The following is a 23415-nucleotide window of genomic DNA, read 5'->3' on the forward strand; positions in this document are numbered from 1 at the left end:
ATGTATTTTCTCATATCGTCTCTTTTGCCAATCACCTGGGGCTGAGATGATTGACCTCCAACAACCACAACCATCTTCCTTTGCTGATGTGCTGATGGCACTGCTCTTGGCCGAGGCCTTCAGTGGGACACAGATTTTCGGGGCAATTCATCCCCTTAAAGCCCATTGCCCTGTTAAGGAACATGGGAACAGCAGTAGGTCATTCAGCCCTTCGAGCCTGTTCTACCATTCAATAGATAATGGCTGGTTTGTCTGAACTCCATTTACCAACCTTGGTTCCATAACCCTTTTTAAAATGTTTTCGTTCCTGGGGTGTGGGCATCACTGGCAAGGCCAGCTTTTATTGCCCATCCCTAATTGCCCTTGAGACCTGCTGTTCTTTTTAGCAGTTTAGTACAACTGAGTGGCTTGCTAGGCCATCTCAGAGGGCAGTTAAGAGTCACCTACATTGCCGTGGTTCTGGAGTTACATATAGGCCAGACCGGGTAAGGGCAGCAGATTTCCTTCCCTAAAGGACATGAGTGAACCAGATAGGTTTTTACGAAAATCTAGTATTTTCATGGTCATAGTCCAGTAACATAACCACTATGGTACTGTTCCCGTTAAACCTTCAATACCCTTGCCTCACAAATAATCTATCAATCTCAGTTTAATAAATTTCTTAGGCAGGTAAAGCTCGAAACAAGGTCTACTGTCTCCATCTGCCATTTTTGAAGGCATGGCGTATCCCGCAGAGCCATGGGGTAGAACCAGTACCTAAAGTAGTCTATGCTTATTATCCCTGGCAATCTTTGATATTTTGCCTAGATATCGGCACGCCCATGCACATAGGGAGCTAAGGCTCACTTACAGGAGTAGTCTGAAACACAAGAGCCAAAAATACCTAGTGGGTAATTTATGCCTTCATCACTTGGGTGGTGCACTGGCTTGGCCGATTGTCCACCCGTATCCAACCCACCCGATTTTCATTTCCAATGTGGGCCGTTTCTATGGCGGGCAGAAGTACAGCTATAAGAAAACTAAAGATGCAGTTTTCCTTTAAACATTTCTAGAAGCAGCTTGTTGAGTGAGGCGCTGGCACAACTAGAATTTTGTTCCTCAATTAACCTCACTGAAAGAAATGATCTGGTCATTTATCACATTGCTGATTATGGGAGCTTGCTGTGCGCAAATTGGCTAGCGCATTTCCTACATTACAACAGTGACTACGCTTCAAAAGTACTTCATTGATTGTGAATTGCTTTGAGGTAGTTAAAGGTGCTATATAAATGAAAGTTCTTTCTTTACTCAATAACTAAAAAACAATGTTTCCTCATGAATAACCCCACAAAAGGTGAATTTGTTTTATTTAGAAACTCTGCTATTAATATTTCAATTGGAGGGAAGTGAGAACGATACACTACCTAAAACCCTAAAACTCTGGAATCCGCCAGGACCACTCGGCTCCAGACTTCATTACAACCTTGGTCCAAACATGGACAAAAGAGTTGAATTCCAGAGGTGAGGCGAGAGTGACTGCTCTTGACATCAAGGCAGCATTTGACCAAATGTGGCATCAAGGAGCCCTCGTAAATTGGAATCATTGGAAATCAGGGGGAAAAACTCTCCCCTGGCTGGAGTCATACCTAACACAAAGGAAGATGGTTGTGGTTGTTGGAGGCCAATCATCTCAGCCCCAGGACATCGCTGCAGGAATTCCTCAGGGCAGTGACCTAGGCCCAACCATCTTCAGCTGCTTCATCAATGACTTTCCTTCCACAGCTTCTTCGGCAGCACCTCCAAAACCCATGATCTCTCCCACCTAGAAGGACAAGGGCAGCAGGCACCTGGAAACACCATCACCTCCAAGTTCCCCTCCAAGTTACACACCATCCTGATTTGGAAATCTATCACCGTTCTTTCATCGTCACTGGGTCAAAATCCTGGAACTCCCTCCCTAACAGCACGGGGGGAGTTCCTTCGCCACACGGACTGCAGCAGTTCAAGAAGACGGGTCACCACCACCTTCTCAAGGGCATTTAGGGATGGGCAATAAATGCTGGCCTTGCCAGCGACACCGACATTCCAGGAAGAAATAAAAAAAAAGCATTAGTGCAAAGTGTGAAGTGCTCTCTCTAGTGGTGAATTGAAATATTACAATCTAAAAAAATATCTGACAGCTCAAATCCTAAACCTCCTGCACAGGTGGTGAGAAAGTGCTGCGAAGAGAGATTCCAGGTGGAAGCCATTCTAAAGATTTTATTTTTCAATGTACTTGGTGCTCGTAGGGTCAGGTTTTACAGCTGGTGGTTTGGATTTGCTGAAGTTCACATTGCTGAGGTAAATTGCAAGCTGTGAACATTGAAAATAGTTTAGACAGCTAGACAAGCCAGGCACACATTCCTTTTTGTGCCCTGCAATGAAAGCTGAAATTGACATCTGTATTTCATATTTGTGAATTAAATTGTACTATGCATTTCTGCTTTCATTATGGGAAGAGGGGCATAAGCTTGGCAATTTTCTGCTTTCATCGTCTGGTAAACCTCACCGGCTATTTCTCGAGGAATTTAAAATCTGCTGATAGATTTTCTGTCATTTACCTGACGGGTACATACAGTAAGTCATGTTACTTCCTGTCAGTCAAAATGGACTTTTTCCAATTTTGTGCTGAGTCCTTCTGCATAAACATTGTGCACATCATGACTGGATTAATTAACTTAAAAACTCGTATTCCTAGTGCATTGAAGCACTGCTGATGGAAAGAGGCGGCCCTGGTAGCTACTGTGCATTATAATTGTTGAACCCCAGAAAGGTGTTGACAGGAATTGCGTCACACTCCAGCGAATTTACAGCAGCTGAGCAGGAACGGGAGCAGCCCCAAGAAAATTCACAGTCATGGTAGTTCTAAACTTCCAAAAGGTATTTGACACGAGTCCCTCTTGAAAGGTTATCAGTTAAACTGAAAAGCTGCACAGACTTGGGTTAGACCCTGAGATCGGATAAGGAACTGCCTGAAGGCTAGCCAGCCACCAGTACTCGTTAACGTAGTTATGTGCGGATGGAGCGGAGTATTGAGTACAATGCCCCTGCGCATCGTTTTGGGATCAGTACTATTTCTTGTTTACATAAAGGACTTGGACTCAGGGACTCACAGTGGCCAAATTTGCAAATGACACCAAGTTGTGAGGGGCAATGGAATTAGAGGAAAGAGCTGAGAGTGAGTTGGGCAAAGTAAGTCCGATGAGTAGATCAATGGCTGATGACGTTTAATGCAGACAAGTGCTCAGAAATATAGGATTTACTCGACGATAAAAGACCACGGTCCATGTAGTTCACCTTCTACTATCCCGGAAGTCACATTATACAACGATAATGGAGTTGTTGACTAATCATAGCAATCAGTCTCTATCAATTAGTCTACAACAGAGCCAGACATGACACGAGGAAAACCTCAGTGGTGAAGAACTTTGGGAACCATAGGGCCAAAGTCACCTGTTCCTCCCATGCACGTTAGACGTACAATACGTCGTGTCTCAAATTATTCATAAACTGCATCCCAAAATATCCCAAATATACAAAATACTGCACATCGGAAGGAAGTATAAGCAAGAGGTTTATTTCATGAATGGTGTTGAAATAGCTACGAAGAAAGCTGAAAGAGACCTAGGAGTCTTAAGTAGACTCAACACTCAACACGTCCAATCTATGGAGAGCAGCAATCAACAAAGATAATAGGATGTTGAATTATACAGATGAACCAATAGAAAACAAGTCACAAGAAGTGATAATCAAAGTGTACAGTGCCCTGGGCAGATCACACCTTGAGTGGTGATCACATGTCTCTTTTTCTGCCTCCTGTAAGGATTCTACGTGCAATGAGTTGGGCAGTTTAACTCCGCATCCTGTTGGCCCACAGCACAGAAGCTGTCTTAATTTGTCATCACATTGGCAGTATCACTCAAGAGAGGCCTCAGGGATCCCAAAACAGAGAAATCGAAAGACTAACATGAGTGCAGTAGGGAGTGCTCTTTCAAGGTTGGCATCAAGCCCATCATTGGAGCAGAGGGGAGGAAGCTTTGAAACTCAAACATGCCGTCTGGATAATTTCTTCCCGTTCAAATTCGATCCTGAATGATTCTGCTTTGTTTTCAACGAAAGCATGAGCGGGACCAGTTGCACTAGGGAATTAGTTTGCTCATTAGTTTTGAATAAAATTTAATTTACAAGACGAACACTGTGGCATCAGAAGGAATGTTTTAGCTTTTTGCACAACCTTAGCCATGTCTTGATGTTAATTTACTGAATTGGACTTGTGTCTAGGGTCTCCAGGACAAAGAGGTGCAAAGGATGACCAGGATCTACCAGGACCTAAAGGAGAAACTGGATCTGGAAGTGAAGTTCTTTACAGTGAGAAAGGTGACAAGGTAAATCATTAAGCTGGGGATTGACAGGACAATATTGTTTACGACTTGTAACCCATGGGCAGGAGGGCTCCATAGCCATGATTTTTATGAAAGCAGATTGCTTTTAACATCTACAGCTACTGTGCCTTGCTTTTAAACCCCAGGGTATCAGGAACGAGGTCTGAATTGCACTAGGTGCACAGCGTGTTTTTAAATAGGGGTATCAGCTGGCGTGGGTAATCGCATTTATAATAATGGGGCAATACTGTTGGTGTGTGTTTACCAGCAACTTGTCAGGACTCATTGGGTGTGGGTGGGAGATCTTGAGAAATAAATCGAATCCAAAAAAAGTGTATTATTCTGAATCTACTTATAAAGATGGGAGATATTGCCTTGTTTGGTTGGCAATTGGAAAGTAACCATGATGAAAGTTTGGCTCCCTCTGGTGATAGGCAGTTTAATTGAAGTCCTCAGTGCTATGAACATACAGAAAAGACAGACAGGAAAAGACCAGTTGGTCCATCCAGCCTGTCTCACATAGTTGGAATACCTTGTGCATCACAATATATACACTCCCCACCCCTCCCGAGTTATGTAATCTCCTGGAAAAGGTGAATAATAACAGACTAAAAAACCAGGCCAAATACAGGGCAAAAATCTTTAAAATTGCTCTTTAGGCGATCAAAACTTGTCCATAAGACCACATTAACCCTGATTTATATTACATGATACTGACCTCACACTTGCTGCAGAAGTAATTTCATTGGGGCCTAGCTGGCCAGTAACGAGAAAGAATAAAGCCAGCTTTGTCCCTCTATCGATTTATGTTAAAATATTCCCGAATTGTGGCTCTGCTGTGTAGCTGAGGTTTGTAGCCGTGTAGTACCAGGCAAGCTCAGTTCACACCACAACTTTTATTTATCTACCTATTGAAGTTGGCAGTAGTTTAGATCATTATTACATCATTTATCCTTTCGATAAATGCAGCTTCCCAGAAGCCTTTAGAACTGGCATGCTCAATGAGCTGCAGTCGCTGGTCTAGTATATAGAGCCATTTAAATTACAGCACACAAGGAGACCATTTGGCCCATGACCACCTGTGCTGGCTCTTCAACTGGAACTGTCGACTCCAATCCTATTACCATGCATTTTCCCCATATTCTTTTATATTTTTCTTTTTCAAATACTTATCAAATTCACTTTTAAATGATGTTCGAGTTTTTATCTCAACAGTCCCTTGTGGTAAAATATTCCGAGGCAGAAATTGTCCCCTCCTTAAGCTCCATTACTGCCTCGACAAGACGGATGCATCTGAGTTCATGGAATAGTAAATAAAATGGTGTTTCATAGGTTAATTGAGCAATGATTTCCCAAAGGTGCTATACAGGGTGTGAACCTGACAAATATCGGGAGCACAGTGTACAACGGCTTCCCTGTACACAGGTCTCCCTGTATACAGGTCTTCCTGTACACAGCTATTCCTGTACACGGCTCTCCCTGTACACAGCTCTCCCTGTACACGGCTCTCCCTATACACAGCTCTCCCTGTACACAGCTCTCCCTGTATACGGCTCTCCCTGTACACAGCTATTCCTGTACATGGCTCTCCCTGTACACTGCTCTCCCTGTACACGGCTCTCCCGGTACACGGCTCTCCCTGCCTATTTTAAGGCCACTTATTTACAGTTGGGACCCTTCCATTGACGATTCTTACAGGTAATGTAAGTCATATTTAGATCTATTACTCTTTACTCTAGAATATAGATATGGATAATCTTATTCATCCCCACACATACACATGATGGTTTCCCCCAGACAGAGACACACATGCACATTTCTCATTAAAGTGCATGATTGAATAGAAACCTAAACCTGCGATAGTTTGCAATGCAGATGTTGTACTGTGTATACACTGGTTGATCTGATGGGATTTTTCAGCTGACAAGAATTGTTTTCTTCTTGTTTAGGGTGCAAAGGGTGATCCAGGAAGTAAGGTACGTAGATGTAAAATAGCATATTTTAAAATGAAGTAAATGTGAAGCTGTCAAACCTGTGGTGCATGCTGCCAGCCCTGCCCTGGGAGTGCGACTTGTAAAATCAAGCTAATAATGTCTGTGGTGCTTCTGTTATATAGTGCATCATGAATCACAGAGTGAGGATCTGAAGCATAAATAGTTTGAAGAGACAACTGAAATAAAAACAGAAAATGCTGAAAACTCCCAGCACATGAGGCAGTAGGCCGCAGAGAGGAGGGAGGGAGGGATCTCGTGTGGGCTGGGGAGCGGCCAGAGGAGGAGGGCGCAATCAAAAGGATTGGGACTGGGGAGCAGCTCGGGAGCAGGGGGCGGGGGAGTGTCGAGATTGTAGGATTGCGAGATTTCGCTGTTGAATCGCGAGATCGTGAGTTGGGCTAAACTTAAAATTTTAAATCGTGTGTCTCGCGATTAATTCACAAGAGTTTGCATTAACATAGAAAATAGATGCAGGAGTAGGCCATTCGGCCCTTCGAGCCTGCACCACCATTCAATATGATCATGGCTGATCATGCAACTTCCGTACTCCATTCCTGCTTTCTCTCCATATCTCTTGATCCCTTTAGCTGTAAGGGTCACATCTAACTCGCTTTTGAATATATCTAATGAACTGGCCTCAATAACTTTCTGTGGTAAAGAATTCACAGGTTCACAATTCTCTGAGTGAAGAAGTTTCTCCTCATATCGGTCCGAAATGGCTTACCCCTTATCCTTAGATTGTGACCCCTGGTTCTGGACTTCCCCTACATCGCAAACATTCTTCCTGCATCTAACCTGTCCAGTCCCGTCAGAATTTTATATGTTTCTATGAGATCCCCTCTCATTCGTCTAAATTCCAGTGAATATAAGCCTAGTCGATCCAGTCTTTCTTCATATGTCAGTCCTGCCATCCCGGGAATCAGTCTGGTGAACCTTCACTGCACTTCCTCAATAGCAAGATTGTCCTTCCTAAGATTAGGAGACCAAAACTGTACACAATCGTCAAGGTGTGGCCTCACCAAACCCCTGTACAACTGCAGTAAGACCTCCCTGCTCCTATACTCAAATCCTCTCGCTATGAAGACCAACATGCCATTTGCCTTATTCATTGCCTGCTGTACCTGCATGCCAACTTTCAATGACTGATGTACCATGACACCCAGGTCTCATTGTACCTCCCCTTTTCCTAATCTGTCACCATTCAGATAATATTCTGCCTTCCTGTTTTTGCCACCAAAGTGGATAACCTCACATTTATCTACATTATACTGCATCTGCCATGCCTTTGCCCACTCACCTAACCTGTCCAAATCACCCTGCAGCCTCTTAGCATCCTCCTCACAGCTCACACCGCCACCCAGCTTAGTGTCATCTGCAAACTTGGAGATATTACATTCAATTCCTTCGTCTAAATCATTAATGTATATTGTAAACAGCTGGGGTCCCAGCACTGAACCTTGCGGTACCCCACTAGTCACTGCCTGCCATTCTGAAAAGGACCCATTGATTCCTACTCTTTGCTTCCTGTCTGCCAACCAGTTCTTTAGCCATGTCAATATATTACCCCCAATATTTTGCACACTAAGTTCTTGTGTGGGACCTTGTCAAAAGCCTTTTGAAAGTCCAAATACACCACATCCACTGGTTCTTATTCAAAAAATTCTAGAAGATTTGTCAAGCATGATTTCCCTTTCATAAATCCATGTTGACTTGGACCGATCCTGTCACTGCTTTCCAAATGCGCTGCTATTACATCTTTAATCATTGATTGCAACATTTTTCCCATTACCGATGTCAGGCTAACCGGTCTATAATTCCCTGTTTTCTCTCGCCCTCCTTTTTTAAAAAGTGTGGTTACATTAGCTACTCTCCAATCCATAGGATGTACTAGGAGTCCGAAGGTCTAGTGAGAAGGAGGAACTGAAGGATATCTTTATTAGGCGGGAAATTGTGTTAGGGAAATTGTTGGGATTGAAGGCCGATAAATCCCCAGGGCCTGATAGTCTGCATCCCAGAGTACTTAAGGTAGTAGCCCTAGAAATAGTGGATGCATTGGTGATAATTTTCCAACAGTCTATCGACTTTGGATCAGTTCCTATGGACTGGAGGGTAGCTAATGTAACACCACTTTTTAAAAAAGGAGGGAGAGAGAAAACGGATAATTATAGACCAGTTAGCCTGACATCAGTAGTGGGGAAAACGTTGGAATCAATCATTAAGGTTGAAATAGCAGCACATTTGGAAAGCAGTGATAGGATTGGGCCAAGTCAGCATGGATTTATGAAGGGGAAATCATGCTTGACAAATATTCTGGAATTTTTTGAGGATGTAACTAGTAGAGTGGACAGGGGAGAACCAGTGGATGTGATGTATTTGGACTTTCAAAAGGCTTTTGACAAGGTCCCACACAAGAGATTGGTGTGCAAAATCAAAGCACATGGTATTGGGGGTAATGTACTGACGTGGATAGAGAACTGGTTGGCAGACAGGAAGCAGAGAGTCGGGATTAACGGGTCCTTTTCAGAATGGCAGGCAGTGACTAGTGGAGTGCCGCAGGGCTCAGTGCTGGGACCCCAGCTATTTACAATATACATTAATGATTTGGATGATGGAATTGAGTGTAATATCTCCAAGTTTGCAGATGACACTAAACTGGGTGGTGGTGTGACATGTGAGGAGGACGCTAAGAGGCTGCAGGATGATTTGGACAGGTTAGGCGAGTGGGCAAATACATGGCAGATGCAGTATAATGTGGATAAAGGTGAGCTTATCCACTTTGGGGGCAAAAACACGAAGGCAGAATATTATCTGAATGGCGGCAGATTAGGAAAAGGTGAGGTGCAGCGAGACATGGGTGTCATGATTCATCAGTCATTGAAGATTGGCATGCAGGTACAGCAGGTGGTGAAGAAGGCAAATGGTATGTTGGCCTTCATAGCAAGGGGATTTGAGTATAGGAGCAGGGAAGTCTTACTGCAGTTGTACAGGGCCTTGGTGAGGCCCCACTGGAATACTGTGTTCAGTTTTGGTCTCCTAATCTGAGGAAGGACATAAGAACATAAGAACATAAGAATTAGGAACAGGAGTAGGCCATCTAGCCCCTCGAGCCTGCTCCGCCATTCAACAAGATCATGGCTGATCTGGCTGTCGACTCAGCTCCACTTACCCGCCTGCTCCCCGTAATCCTTAATTCCCTTATTGGTTAAAAATTTATCTATCTGTGATTTGAATACATTCAATGAGCTAGCCTCAACTGCTTCCTTGGGCAGATAATTCCATAGATTCACAACTCTCTGGGAGAAGAAATTCCTTCTCAACTCGGTTTTAAATTGGCTCCTCCATATTTTGAGGCTGTGCCCCCTAGTTCTAGTCTCCCCGACCAGTGGAAACAACCTCTCTGCCTCTATCTTGTCTATCTCTTTCATTATTGTAAATGTTTCTATAAGATCACCCCTCATCCTTCTGAACTCCAACGAGTAAAGACCCAGTCTACTCAATCTGTCCTCATAAGGTAATCGCCTCATCTCCAGAATCAGCCTAGTGAGTCGTCTCTGTACCCCCTCCAAAGCTAGTATATCCTTCCTTAAGTAAGGTGACCAAAATTGCACGCAGTATTCCAAGTGCGGCCTCAACAATACCCTATACAGTTGCAGCAGGACCTCCCTGCTTTTGTACTCCATCCCTCTCACAATGAAGGCCAACATTCCATTCGCCTTCCTGATTATCTGCTGCACCTGCAAACTAACTTTTTGGGATTCATGCACAAGGACCCCCAGGTCCCTCTGCACCGCAGTGTGTTGTAATTTCTCCCCATTCAAATAATATTCCCTTTTACTGTTTTTTTTTCCAAGGTGGATGACCTCACACTTTCCGACATTGTATTCCATCTGCCAAACCTTAGCCCATTCACTTAACCTATCTAAATCTCTTTGCAGCCTCTCTGATGTTCTTGCTATTGAGGGAGTGCAGCGAAGGTTCACCAGACTGATTCCTGGGATGGCAGGACTGACACATGAGGAGAGACTGGATCGACTGGGCCTGTATTCACTGGAGCTTAGAAGGATGAGAGGGGATCTCATAGAAACATAAAATTCTGACGGGACTGGACAGGTTAGATGCAGGAAGAATGTTCCCGATGTTGGGGAAGTCCAGAACCAGGGGACATAGTCTTAGGATAAGGGGTAAGCCATTTAGGACTGAGATGAGGAGAAACTACTTCACTCAGAGAGTTGTTAACCTATGGAATTCCCTACCGCAGAGAGTTGTTGATGCCAGTTCATTGGATATATTCAAGAGGGAGTTAGATATGGCCCTTGCGGTTAAAGGGATCAAGGGATATGGCGAGAAAGCAGAACGCGGTACTGAAGGAATGATCAGCCATGATCTTATTGAATGGTGGTGCAGGCTCGAAGGGCCGGATGGCCTACTGCTGCACCTATTTTCTATGTTTCCATGTTTCTAACTGATCCAGAGTCTATAGAATGTTGGAAAGTGGCCACCGATGCATCCAACTATTTCTAGGGCCACTTCCTTAAGTACTCTGGGATGCAGACTATCAGGCCCTGGGGATTTATTGGCCTTCAATCCCATCAATTTCCCTAACACAATTTCGTGACTAATAAGGATTTCATTCAGTTCCTCCTCCTCACTAGACCCTCGGTCCCCTATTATTTTCAGGAGGTTATTCGTGTCTTCCTTAGTGAAGACAGAACCAAAGTATTTGTTCAATTGCTCTGCCATTTCCTTGTTCCCTATTATAAATTCACCTGATTCTGACCGCAAGGGACCTACGTTTGTCTTCACTAATCTTTTTCTCTTCACATATCGATAGAAGCTTTTGCAGGCAGTTTTTATGTTCCCTGCAAGCTTACTCTCGTATTTTATTTTCCCCCTCCTAATTAAACCCTAGTCCTCCTCTGCTAGATTCTAAATTTCCCCCAGTCCTCAGGTTTGCTGCTTTTTCTGGCCAATTTATATGCCTCTTCCTTGGATTTAACACGATCCCTAATTTCCCTTGTTAGCCACGGTTGAGCTACCTTCCCCGTTTTATTTTTACGCCAGACAGGGATGTACAATTGTCGTAGTTCATCCATGTGATCTTTAAATGTCTGCCATTGACTATCCACTGTCAGCCCTTTAAGTATCATTCTCCAGTCTATCCTAGCCAATTCACGTCTCATACCATCGAAGTTTCCTTTCTTTACATTCAGGACCCTAGTCATGGTACTGGGTTTGCTAACCCTCTATGATTGTCTTGCAGTCTCCAGGAATTAAAGATTAATCTCCCAGATGCTGCTGACAGCAACCCAGGAGAAAAATCATGGGGTTATTAAAAAAATGTTTTTTTTTTCATTTTCTATGTACACTTTCTTAATTAGTTAAAATAAAATTGGAGATGGGGGAGAAAAGCCTGTTTGACTGTGCGAGGCAGTTGGAGATAAGAGGTTATGCGATGAAGTCTCTAGAATACGTCCAACCAGAGGTGACAACCCTTGTCACTAATGTTTGCTAATAGCTTGCCCTGACAATGTTGCCGTCTCCTTTTCCTTTCAATGTTAAACCATCCTGTTTATAGAAAAGCTAGAAGATAGAAGATCTGAGCTGCAATGCTGAACTGTGTCCCAGTGCCTCAGATCTTTGCCTTCTACTTTGTTATTTTCCTACAGCTGCTTCAAGATCATCCTTAGCCAGACTTCTTGCTGGTAAATTAGGAAAATACTCTCCCGGTTTTTGGAAATAAATCGCATAACTGTGGACTGGCTGCATGAAAAAACATGCAGCAGATTCAGGGTGAACCAATCACTACCGTTGTTTCCATCATCCCTGGAGAGACTTTTATCCTTACAAATCTTCCCCTATTAATGTCAGGATAAATTATTCACCAACAAATCAAATAGAGTTCGCAGTCTTGTATTCCCCAAAACATTTCATCCTTTAAACTAGCCCTTTGAAAAGATGAGCAGTCTAAACCAAGGCCCCGTCTGCCCTCTCAGATGGATGTCAAAGACCCCACAGTACAGGTGCAGTGTCCAAAATCCGTAATGTTCCGGAATCCGGACCGATTGGTGGCAAGGTCGTCCGCAATCCGTAAAATGTTCCGGAATCCGGACCCCGCTGACCTCAAGGTCCCGGCCGCTGCCCGACCTCGGGCTTCGCCTCACCGCCCCTCACCGCCGCTGCCCTTACCTCGGGGCCTCCTCGTCGGCCCGCCCGAACAGCTCCTCCGCGATGGGGCCGCCCGAATAGTTCCACTGCGGCGGGGCCCGCCCAGCTCCTCCTCAGTGGGGTCCCGCCCCAAACACTTCCTCGGCGAAAGGGCCTCGCCCGAACAACTCTGTGGCAGCGGGGCTCCACCCGACGACCTCATTGACAGAGCCAGCGACCCGAACAGCTCCTCAGTAAGCACCCCCACCCCCCTTCTTTCTGACGTTCCGTAATCTGGAAATATTAGAACCTGGGCTCGGGTGTTTCTGGATTCGTGACATCAGAAAGACGTTCCAAAGTCCGGAAAAATGCGGAATCCGGAACAGCCTTGGTCCCGAGGGTTCCGGATTCTGGACACTGCACCTGTACTATTTTGAAAAAGAGCAGGGCAGTTCTCCTGGTATCCTGGCCAATATTTATCCCTTAACCAACATCACGACAACAGGTTAACTGGTCAATTGTTGTTTGTGGGAGATGGTTCGTGCAAATTGGCTGCTGCTTTTCCCTACTTTACAACAGTGACTACATTTCAATAGTACTTCATTGGCTGTGAAGTGCTTTGGGAGGTCCTAAAAGACACTGCATGAACACAAGTCCTTTCCATTCCTCGAACTGGCAGGAAGGCAGTGACTGAGTAATGGATTCGACCTGTTTTGCTTCCTGTATGTAGAGCGACTCACCAGAAGTCAGAAAGTGACCCTCTGTGTACATGGATCCCAACAGAGCCAAGCAGTGTGGCCATGGACACTCTTCACACCATGGCTCCAATGGTAGGACAAAAAGCAGAGCAAGCAATGCTCAGGGTTTTCTACGGCCTCAGCGTGATAAAATGGACACAACTGCAGAGATTGTTGCATTGATTCTAACCCGTTGTCATGCTGTTAAGAGACTTTTTTCCCCTTGGGAATAGAAGATATTTGTGGTGTTATAAAAATAAAAAGGGTCAGGCGTCAATATCTATGTTGAATGTCATGCTGTAATACCAGCCTTCTCCTGCCAGAGGCTCCCGGTGACTAGTTAGGCCAGGAGCAGGCAATTATTTGGGTTAGAGGGCCACTGAGCAAGTTTTGGCGAGCTGTTGAGGGTACACACCAATGTTCCCCCTGAGATGTGCACCAATTGCGAGGGCGTTCAGCAGCTGGAAGCAATACTGCGTATGTGCGGCAAATTTAAAGAGACCATGCACAAAAAAAAATTAGAGGGAACATTGCATAAACATAACTTCCGCTAGTAGTCAGATACTATCTTATAATACACAAAATGTATTGTAAAATAGTGAAATCTTTCCTTAGTAAATGAATGAAATGATCGATCGATTATATATTGTACTGAAAGCCTGTGTGGCTACTTGGCAGAGCGGCTCGAGTCTGCACGGCCTCCGACACGAGAGGTGTTCTCTTTTCAGTGTGCTGAGTATGGGAGCCAGAGGCTTCGCAAGGCCTGAACTACAATCGTGCTACCTGGAGTCCTATGCTCCGGGATCTAATCCTGCGTCTCAGACGGCGCTGAGAACTTCGCTCGCCATCGTAATCTGGGTACCGGGAGAGGAAAGATGCGGCGCAGTCTCTTTCTTCAGTAAAACTAAGAGTCGTCCGGTTTCAGGGCCGGGGTGAGTTCGGGGCTCGGAGGGCGGGATGGGGTGAGTTCGGGGCTCGGAGCGGGGTGGGGCGAGTTCAGGGTTCTGGGCAGGGTGGGGTGGGTTTGGGGCTCAGGGCAGGGTGGGGTGAGTTCAGGGCTCAGAGAGGGGTGGGGTGAGTTCGGGGCTCGGAGCGGGGTGGGGTGAGTTCGAGGCTCTGGGCAGGGTAGGGTGAGTTCAGGGCTCTGGGCGGGTGGGCTGAGTTCAGGGCTCTGGGCGGGGTGGGGTGAGTTCGGGGCTCTGGGCAGGGTGGGGTGGATTCGGGGCTCAGGGCAGGGTGGGGTGAGTGCGGGGCTCAGAGCAGGGTGGAGTGAGTGCGGGGCTCAGAGCGGGGTGGTGTGAGTTCAGGGCTCTGGGCGGGGTGGTGTGTGTTCGGGGCTCGGGGCAAGGTGGGGTGAGTTCGGGGCTCGGAGCGGGGTGGGGTGAGTTCGAGGCTCTGGGCAGGGTAGGGTGAGTTCAGGGCTCTGGGCGGGTGGGCTGAGTTCAGGGCTCTGGGCGGGGTGGGGTGAGTTCGGGGCTCTGGGCGGGGTGGTGTGTGTTCGGGGCTCGGGGCAAGGTGGGGTGAGTTCGGGGCTCAGGGCGGGGTGCAATGAATGCGGGACTCTGGGCGCGGTGGGGTGAGTGCGGTGCTCTGGGTGGGGTGGGGTGAGTGCGGGGCTTTGGGCGGGGTGGGGTGGGGTGAATTCGGGGCTCTGGGCGGGGTGGGGTGAGTGCGGGGCTCAGGGTAGGGTGGGGCGGGTTCAGGACTCTGGACGGGGTGAGGTGAGTTCGGGGATCTGGGCGGAGTGGGATGAGTTCGGGGCTCCGGGCAAGGTGGGGTGAGTGCGGTGCTCTAAGCGGGGTGGGGCGAGTTAGGGGCTCCGGGGAGGGTGGGAAAGCACGGGGCTCGGACTGGGGCCGGGTGAGTGTGTGGCTCTGGGCGGGGTGGGGTGAGTTCGGGGCTCTGGGCAGGGTGGGGTGAGTTCGGGGTTCGGAGGGTGGGGTGAGTTCGGGGCTCTGGGTGGGGTGGGGTGAGTTCGAGGGTCTGCGTGGGGTGGGGTGAGTTCGGAGCTTTGGGTGGGGTGGGATGAGTCCAGGGCTCTGGTAGGGGTGCGGTGAGTTCGGGGTTCGGTGGGTGGGGTCAGTTCGGAGCTCTGGCGGTGTGGGGTGAGTTTGAGGCTCTGGGCGGGGTGGTGTGAGTTCGGGGCTCAGTGCAAGGTGGGGTGAGTTCGGGGATCAGGTCGGGGTGTGATGAATGCGGGGATCTGGGCACGGTGGGGTGAGTGCGGTGCTCTGGGTGGGATGGGGCGAGTTCGGGGCTCGGAGCGGGGTGGGTTGGGTGCGGGGCTCTAAGCGGGATGGGGTGAGTTAGGGGCTCTGGGCGGGGTGGGGTGAGTTCGGAGCTCTGTGCGGAGTGGGGTGAGTTCGGAGTTCGGAGGGTGGGGTGAGTTCGGGGCTCTGGGTGGGGTGGGGTGAGTTCGAGGCTCTGGGCGGGGTGGGGTGAGTTCGGAGCTCTGGGCGGGGTGGGATGAGTCCAGGGCTCTGGTAGGGGTGCAATGAGTTCGGGGTTCGGTGGGTGGGGTGAGTTCGGAGCTCTGGGCGGGGTGGGGTGAGTGTGGTGCTCTAAGCGGGGTGGGGTGAGTTTGGGGCTCTGGGCGGGGTGGGTGAGCGCGGGGCTCGGAGTGGGGCCGGGTGAATGTGTGGCTCTGGGCGGGGTGGGGTGAGTTCAGGGATCTGGGCGGGGTGGGGTGAGTTCGGGGCTCTGTGCGGGGTGGGGTGTGTTCGGGGTTCGGAGGGTGGGTTGAGTTCGGGTCTCTGGGTGGGGTGGGGTGAGTTCGAGGCTCTGGGCGTTGTGACGTGTGTTCGGAGCTCTGGGCGGGGTGGGATGAGTTCAGGGCTCTGGTAGGGGCGGGTGAGTTCGGGGCTCTGGCGGTGTGGGGTGAGTTCGGGGCTCTGGCGGTGTGGGGTGAATTCGGGGCTCTGGGCGGAGTGGGATGAGTTCAGGGCTCTGGTAGGGGCGGGGTGAGTTCGGGGCTCGGATCGAGGTGGGGTGAGTTCGGGGCTCGGAGCGGGATGGGGTGAGATAGGGGATCGGAGCGGGATGCGGTGAGTTCGGGACTCTGGCGGTGTGGGTGAGTTCGGGGCTCTGGGTGGAGTGGGGTGAGTTCGAGGCTCTGGACGGGTTGGGGTGAGTTCGGAGCTCTGGGCGAGGTGGGATGAGTTCAGGGCTCTGGTAGGGGTGTGGTGATTTCGGTGCTCGGAGCGCGGTGGGGTGAGTTCGGGACTCGGTGTTGCGTGAGTTCGGGGCTCGGAGTGGGGTGAATGCGGGTCTCTGGTCGGGGTGGGGTGAGTTCTGAGCTCTGGGCGGGGTCGGGTGAGTGCATGGCTCGGAGCGGGCTGGGGTGAATGCAGTGCTCTGGGCAGGGTGGGGTGGGTTCGGGGATCTGGACGGGGTGAGTTGAGTTTGGAGATCTGGGAGAGGTGGGGTGAGTTCCAGGCTCTGGGCGGGGTAGGGTGAGTTCTGGGCTCTGGGTTGGGTAGGGTGAGTTCTGAGCTCTGGGCAGGGTGCGGTGAGTGCGGGGCTCTGGGTCGTATGGGGTGAATGCGGGGCTCAGAGCGGGATGGGGTGAGTTCGGTCCTCTTGGCAAAGTGGGGTGAGTTCGGGGCTCAGGGCGGGGTGTGATGAATGCGCGGCTCTGGGCGCGGTGGGGTGAGTGCGGTGCTCTGAGTGGGGTGGGGTGAGTGCGGGGCTCTGGCCAGGTTGGGGTGAGTTTGGGGCTTTGGGTAGGGTGGGGTGAGTTCGGGGCTCGGAGACTGGGGTGCGTTCGGGGCTCGGAGGCTGGGGTGAGTGTGGAGCTCGGAGTGGGGTGGGGTGAGTTCAGAGCTCTGGGAGGGGTGGGTGAGTTCGGGGCTCGGGACAGGGTGGGGAGATTTCGGGGCTCTGGGTAGGGTGGGGTGAGTTCGGGGCTCGGAGACTGGGGTGCGTTCGGGGCTCGGAGGCTGGGGTGAGTGTGGAGCTCGGAGTGGGGTGGGGTGAGTTCAGAGCTCTGGGAGGGGTGGGTGAGTTCGGGGCTCGGGACAGGGTGGGGAGATTTCGGGGCTCTGTGCGGGGTGGGGTGAGTTCGGGGTTCTGTGCGGAGGTGGGGTGAGTTTGGGGCTCTGGCGGGGTGGGGTGTGTGCGGGGCTCGGAGCGGGGTGGGGTGAGTTCGGTGCTCTGGGTGGGGTGGGTTGAGTTCAGGGCTGTGGGCGGGGTGGGGTGAGTTCGGGGCTCAGAGCGGGGTCGGGTGGGGTCGGGGCTCGGGGCGGGGTGGGCTGGGTTTGGGGCTCTGGGCGGGGTTGGGTGAGTTCGGGACTCTGGGCTGAGTGGGTTGAATTCGGGGCTCTGTGCGGGGTGGGGTGGGGTGAGTTCGGGGTTCTGGGCGGGGTGGGGTAAGTGCGGGGCTCGGAGCGGGGTGGGGTGAGTTCGGGGCTCTGGGAGGGGTGGGTTGAGTTCATGGCTCTGGGTGGGGTGGGGTGAGTTCGGGGCTCTGGGCGGGTGGGGTAAGTTCGGTGCTCTGGGCGGGATGGGGTGAGTGCGGGGCTTGGGGTGGGGTGAGTGCGGGTCTCTGGGCTGGGTGGGGTGAGTTCGGGGCTCAGGGCGGAGTGGGGTGAATTCAGGGCTCGGGACGGGGTGCTGTGAGTTTGGGGCTCTGGGCAGGGTGTGGTGGGTTCGGGGCTTGGGTCGTGGTGGTGCGGGTGTGGGGCTCGGGGCGGGGTGGGGTGTGTTCGGGGTTCTGGGCATGGTGGCATGAGTTCGGGACTCTGGGCGAGGTGGGGTGAGTGTGGGGCTCTGGGCGGGGTGGGTTGATTTCGGGGCTCTGGGCGGGGTAGGGGTGAGTGCGAGTCTTAGAGCGGGATGGGTTGAATTCTGGGCTCAGGGCGGTGTTGGGTGAGTGTGGTGTTCGGGGCTAGGTGGGGTGGGTGCAGGGCGGGGTGAGGGCGAGGCAAGGGGAGGGATGGGGTTGGCTCGGGGCTCTGGGCGGGGTGGGGTGTGTTTGGGGGTCTGGGCGGGGTGTGGTGAGTTCTGGACTCTGGGCGGGATGGTGTGAGTTCGGGGCTCTGGGCGGGGTGGGGTGAGTTCGTGGCTCGGAGCGGGGTGGGCTGAGTTCGGGACTCTGGATGGGCTGGGGTGAGTGCGGGGTTCTGGGCAGGCTGGGGTGAGTGCAGGGCACTCGTCAGGGTGGGGTGAGTGTGGGGCTCTGGGCAGGGTGGGGTGAGTTTGGGGCTCGGAGCCGGGTGAGGTGAGTGCGGGGCTCTGGGCGGAGAGGAGTGAATTCGGGGCTCTGGGCGGGGTGGGGTGAGTTCGGGGCTCGGAGCAGGGTGGGGTGAGTTCTGGGCTCGGGATGGGTGGTGTGAGTTCCAGGCTCGGAGCGGGGTGGGGTGAGTGCGGGGCTCTGGGCCTGGTGGGATGAGTTTGGGGCACTGGGCGGGTTGAGTGCGGGGCTCGGAGCGGGGTGGGATGAGTTCGGAGCTCTGGGCCGGGTGGGGTGGCTCTGGGCGGGGTGGGGTGAATTTGGGACTCTGGGCGGGGTGGGGTGAGTTCCGTGCTCTGGGTGGGGTGGGTTGAGTTCAGGGCTCTGGGCGGGGTGGGGTGAGTTCGGGGCTCAGAGCGGGGTCGGGTGGGTTCGGGGCTCGGGGCGGGGTGGGCTGGGTTTGGGGCTCTGGGCGGTGTTGGGTGAGTTCGGGACTCTGGGCTGAGTGGGTTGAATTCGGGGCTCTGTGCGGGGTGGGGTGGGGTGAGTTCGGGGTTCTGGGCGGGGTGGGGTAAGTGCGGGGCTCGGAGCGGGGTGGGGTGAGTTCGGGGCTCTGGGCGGGGTGGGTTGAGTTCATGGCTCTGGGTGGGGTGGGGTGAGTTCGTGGCTCTGGGCGGGTGGGGTAAGTTCGGTGCTCTGGGCGGGATGGGGTGAGTTCGGGTCTCTGGGCTGGGTGGGGTGAGTTCGGGGCTCAGGGCGGAGTGGGGTGAATTCAGGGCTCAGGACGGGGTGCTGTGTGTTTGGGGCTCTGGGCGGGGTGTGGTGGGTTCGTGGCTCGGGTCGTGGTGGTGCGGGTGTGGGGCTCGGGGCGGGGTGGGGTGTGTTCGGGGTTCTGGGCATGGTGGCATGAGTTCGGGACTCTGGGCGAGGTGGGGTGAGTGTGGGGCTCTGGGCGGGGTGGGTTGATTTTGGGGCTCTGGGCGGGGTAGGGGTGAGTGCGAGTCTTAGAGCGGGATGGGTTGAATTCTGGGCTCAGGGCGGTGTTGGGTGAGTGTGGTGTTCGGGGCTAGGTGGGGTGGGTGCAGGGCGGGGTGAGGGCGAGGCAAGGGGAGGGATGGGGTTGGCTCGGGGGTCTGGGCGGGGTGGGGTGTGTTTGGGGGTCTGGGCGGGGTGTGGTGAGTTCTGGACTCTGGGCGGGATGGTGTGAGTTCGGGGCTCTGGGCGGGGTGGGGTGAGTTCGTGGCTCGGAGCGGGGTGGGCTGAGTTCGGGACTCTGGATGGGCTGGGGTGAGTGCGGGGTTCTGGGCAGGCTGGGGTGAGTGCAGGGCACTCGTCAGGGTGGGGTGAGTGTGGGGCTCTGGACAGGGTGGGGTGAGTTTGGGGCTCGGAGCCGGGTGAGGTGAGTGCGGGGCTCTGGGCGGAGAGGGGTGAATTCGGGGCTCTGGGCGGGCTGGGGTGAGTTCGGGGCTCGGAGCAGGGTGGGGTGAGTTCTGGGCTCGGGATGGGTGGTGTGAGTTCCAGGCTCGGAGCGGGGTGGGGTGAGTGCGGGGCTCTGGGCCTGGTGGGATGAGTTTGGGGCACTGGGCGGGTTGAGTGCGGGGCTCGGAGCGGGGTGGGATGAGTTCGGAGCTCTGGGCCGGGTGGGGTGGCTCTGGGCGGGGTGGGGTGAATTTGGGACTCTGGGCGGGGTGTGGTGAGTTCGGGGCTCTGGGCGGGCAAGGTTCAGTTCGGGGCTCTGGGCGGGGTGGGGTGAGTGCGGGGCTCGGGGCGGGGTTTGCTGAGTGCGGTGCTCGGGGCGGGTTGGGGTGAGTACAGGGCTCAGTGTGGGGAGGGGTGTGTTGTGTTCGGGGCTCTGGGCGGGTTGGGGTGTGTTGGGGGGTCTGGGCGGGGTGTGGTGAGTTCTAGTCACTGGGCAGGGGGTGCTGAGTTCGTGGCTCTGGGCGGGGTGGGGTGGATTCGGGGCTCGGAGGCTGCGGTGAGTTCGGGGCTCTGGACGGGCTGGGGTGTGTGCGAGACTCTGGGCGGGGTGGTGTGAGTGCTGGGCTCGGAGCAGGGTGGGGTGATGTGAGTTCGAGGCTCTGGGCGGGGTGGGGTGGGTGCGGGGTTCGGGACAGGGTGGGGTGAGTTCGGAGGTCTGGGCGTGGTGTTGTGAATTCGGGACTCTGGGCGAGGTGGGGTGAGTGCGGGGCTCTGGGCGGGGTGGGTCGAGTTCGGGGCTCTGGGTGGGGTGGGGTGAGTGCGGGTCTCGGGGCGGGCTGGGTTGAATTCGGGGCTCGGGACGAGGTTGGGTCAGTGTGTTGCTCGGGGCTGGGTAGGGTGAGTGCAGGGCGCTGGGCGGGGTGGGATGAGGGCGGGGCACGGGGAGGGGTGGGTTGGGTTCGGGGCTCTGGGCGGGGTGGGGTGAGTTCGGGGCTCTGGGCAGGGTTTGGTGAGTTCGGGGCTCGGGGCAGGGTTGGCTGAGTGTGGTGTTCGGAGCTGGATGGGGTGAGTGCAGGGCGCTGGGTGGGGTGCGGTGAGGTTGGGGCACGGGGAGGGGTGGGGTTGGTTCTGGCGGGGTGGGGTGTGTTTGGGGGTCTGGGCGGGGTGTGGTGAGTTCTGGGCTCTGGGCGGGATGGTGTGTGTTCGGGGCTCTGGGCCTGTTGGGATAAGTTTGGGGCTCTGGGTGGGTTGAGTGTGGGGCTCGGAGCCGGGTGGAGTGAGTTCGGAGCTCTGGGAGGGATGGGGTGAATTCGGGGCTCGGGACGGGGTGGGGTGAGTTCTGGGCTCTGAACAGGGTGATGTGAGTTTGGGGCTCGGAGCGGAGTGGGTGAGTTCAGAGCTCCGGGCGGGGTGAGGTGAGTGCGGGTCTCCGGGCGGGGTGGGATGAATGCGGTGCTCTGGGCAGGGTGGGGTGAGTGCGGGGCTCTGGGCAGATTGGGGTGAGTGCAGGGCTCTGGGCAGGGTGGGGTGAGTGCGGGGCTCTGGGCAGATTGGGGTGAGTGCGTGGTTCTGGGCAGGGTGGGGTCAGTGCGGTGCTCTGGGCAGGGTGGGGTGAGTGCGGGGCTCTGGGCGGGGTGGGGTGAGTGCGGGGCTCTGGGCGGGGTGGGTTCGGAGCGGGGTGGGGTGGGGTGAGTTCAGGGCTCGGAGCATGGTGGGGTGAGTTCAGGGCTCAGAGTGGGTTGAGTTCGAGGCTCGGAGCGGACTGGGGTGAGTTCGGGGCTCTGAGTGGGGTGGGATAATTTCGGGGTGAGTTTGGGGATCTGGGCGGAGTGGGGTGTGTTCGGGGCTCGGAGGGTGGGGTGAGTTCGGGGCACTAGACGGGGTGTGGTGAATTCGGCGCTATGGGCGGGGTTGATTGAGTTCGGGGCTCCGGGCAGAGTGGCATGTGTTCGCGGGTCTGGGCGGGGTGGTGTGGGTTTGGGGCTCGGAGCAGGGTGGGGTGAATTAGGGGCTCTGGGTGTGATGGGGTGAGTTTGGGGCTCCAAGCGAGGTGTGGTGAGTGCGGGGCTCGTAGCGGGGTGGGGTGAGTTCGGGGCTGTGTGCGGGGTGGGGTGAGTTCGGGGTTCTGTGCGGAGGTGGGGTGAGTGTGGGGCTCTGGCGGGGTGGGGTGTGCGCGGGGCTCGGAGCGGGGTGGGGTGAGTTCGGGGCTCTGGGTGGGGTGGGTTGAGTTCAGGGCTCTGGGCGGGGTGGGGTGAGTTCGGGGCTCGGAGCGGGGTCGGGTGGGTTCGGGGCTCGGGGCGGGGTGGGCTGGGTTTGGGGCTCTGGGCGGGGTTGGGTGAGTTCGGGACTCTGGGCAGAGTGGGTTGAATTCGTGGATCTGTGCGGGGTGGGGTGAGTTCGGGGTTCTGGGCGGGGTGGGGTGAGTGCGGGGCTCGGAGCGGGGTGGGGTGAGTTCGGGGCTCTGGGCGGGGTGGGTTGAGTTCAGGGCTCTGGGTGGGGTGGGGTGAGTTCGGGGCTCTGGGCGGGTGGGGTAAGTTCGGTGCTCTGGGCGGGATGGGGTGAGTGCGGGGCTTGGGGTGGGGTAAGTGCGGGGCTCTGGGTGGGCTGGAGTGAGTTCGGGTCTCTGGGCTGGGTGGGGTGAGTTCGGGGCTCAGGGCGGAGTGGGGTGGATTCAGGGCTCGGGACGGGGTGCTGTGAGTTCGGGGCTCTGGGCGGGGTGTGGTGGGTTCGGGGCTCGGGACGTGGTGGTGCGGGTGTGGGGCTCGGGGCGGGGTGGGGTGTGTTTGGGGTTCTGGGCATGGTGGCATAAGTTCGGGACTCTGGGCGGGGTGGGGTGAGTGTGGGGCTCTGGGCGGGCTGGGTTGATTTCGGGGCTCTGGGCGGGGTAGGGGTGAGTGCGAGTCTTAGAGCGGGATGGGTTGAATTCTGGGCTCAGGGCGGTGTTGGGTGAGTGTGGTGCTCGGGGCTAGGTGGGGTGGGTGCAGGTCTGGGTGAGGGCGGGGCAAGGGGAGGGATGGGGTTGGCTCGGGGCTCTGGGCGGGGTGGGGTGTGTTCGGGGGTCTGGGCGGGGTGTGGTGAGTTCTGGACTCTGGGCGGGATGGTGTGAGTTCGGGGCTCTGGGCGGGGTGGGGTGAGTTCGTGGCTCGGAGCGGGGTGGGCTGAGTTCGGGACTCTGGATGGGCTGGGGTGAGTGCGGGGTTCTGGGCAGGCTGGGGTGAGTGCAGGGCACTCGTCAGGGTGGGGTGAGTGTGGGGCTCTGGGCGGGGTGGGGTGAGTTTGGGGCTCGGAGCCGGGTGAGGTGAGTGCGGGGCTCTGGGCGGAGAGGGGTGAATTCGGGGCTCTGGGCGGGGTGGGGTGAGTTCGGGGCTCGGAGCAGGGTGGGGTGAGTTCGGGGCTCGGGATGGATGGTGTGAGTTCCAGGCTCGGAGCGGGGTGGGGTGAGTGCGGGGCTCTGGGTCTGGTGGGATGAGTTTGGGGCACTGGGCGGGTTGAGTGCGGGGCTCGGAGCGGGGTGGGATGAGTTCGGGGCTCTGGGCCGGGTGGGGTGGCTC

At 54.2% G+C, this 23415-nt stretch overlaps 1 protein-coding gene across 4 annotated transcripts in view; it reads left to right on the forward strand.

Moving 5' to 3' along the window:
- LOC139273519 (collagen alpha-1(XV) chain-like) overlaps positions 1–23415 on the forward strand; it is a 539503-nt gene that overhangs the window by 268022 nt on the left and 248066 nt on the right. For all 4 annotated transcript variants that reach the window (XM_070890449.1, XM_070890476.1, XM_070890459.1 and 1 more), the window contains exons 7-8: positions 4300–4403; positions 6350–6376. In XM_070890449.1, coding sequence (XP_070746550.1) covers positions 4300–4403; positions 6350–6376 — 131 coding nt within the window. The remainder of the gene's footprint in view (positions 1–4299; positions 4404–6349; positions 6377–23415) is intronic.

This window comes from Pristiophorus japonicus, chromosome 1 (assembly GCF_044704955.1).
Source record: "Pristiophorus japonicus isolate sPriJap1 chromosome 1, sPriJap1.hap1, whole genome shotgun sequence".
Taxonomy (NCBI): domain Eukaryota; kingdom Metazoa; phylum Chordata; class Chondrichthyes; family Pristiophoridae; genus Pristiophorus; species Pristiophorus japonicus.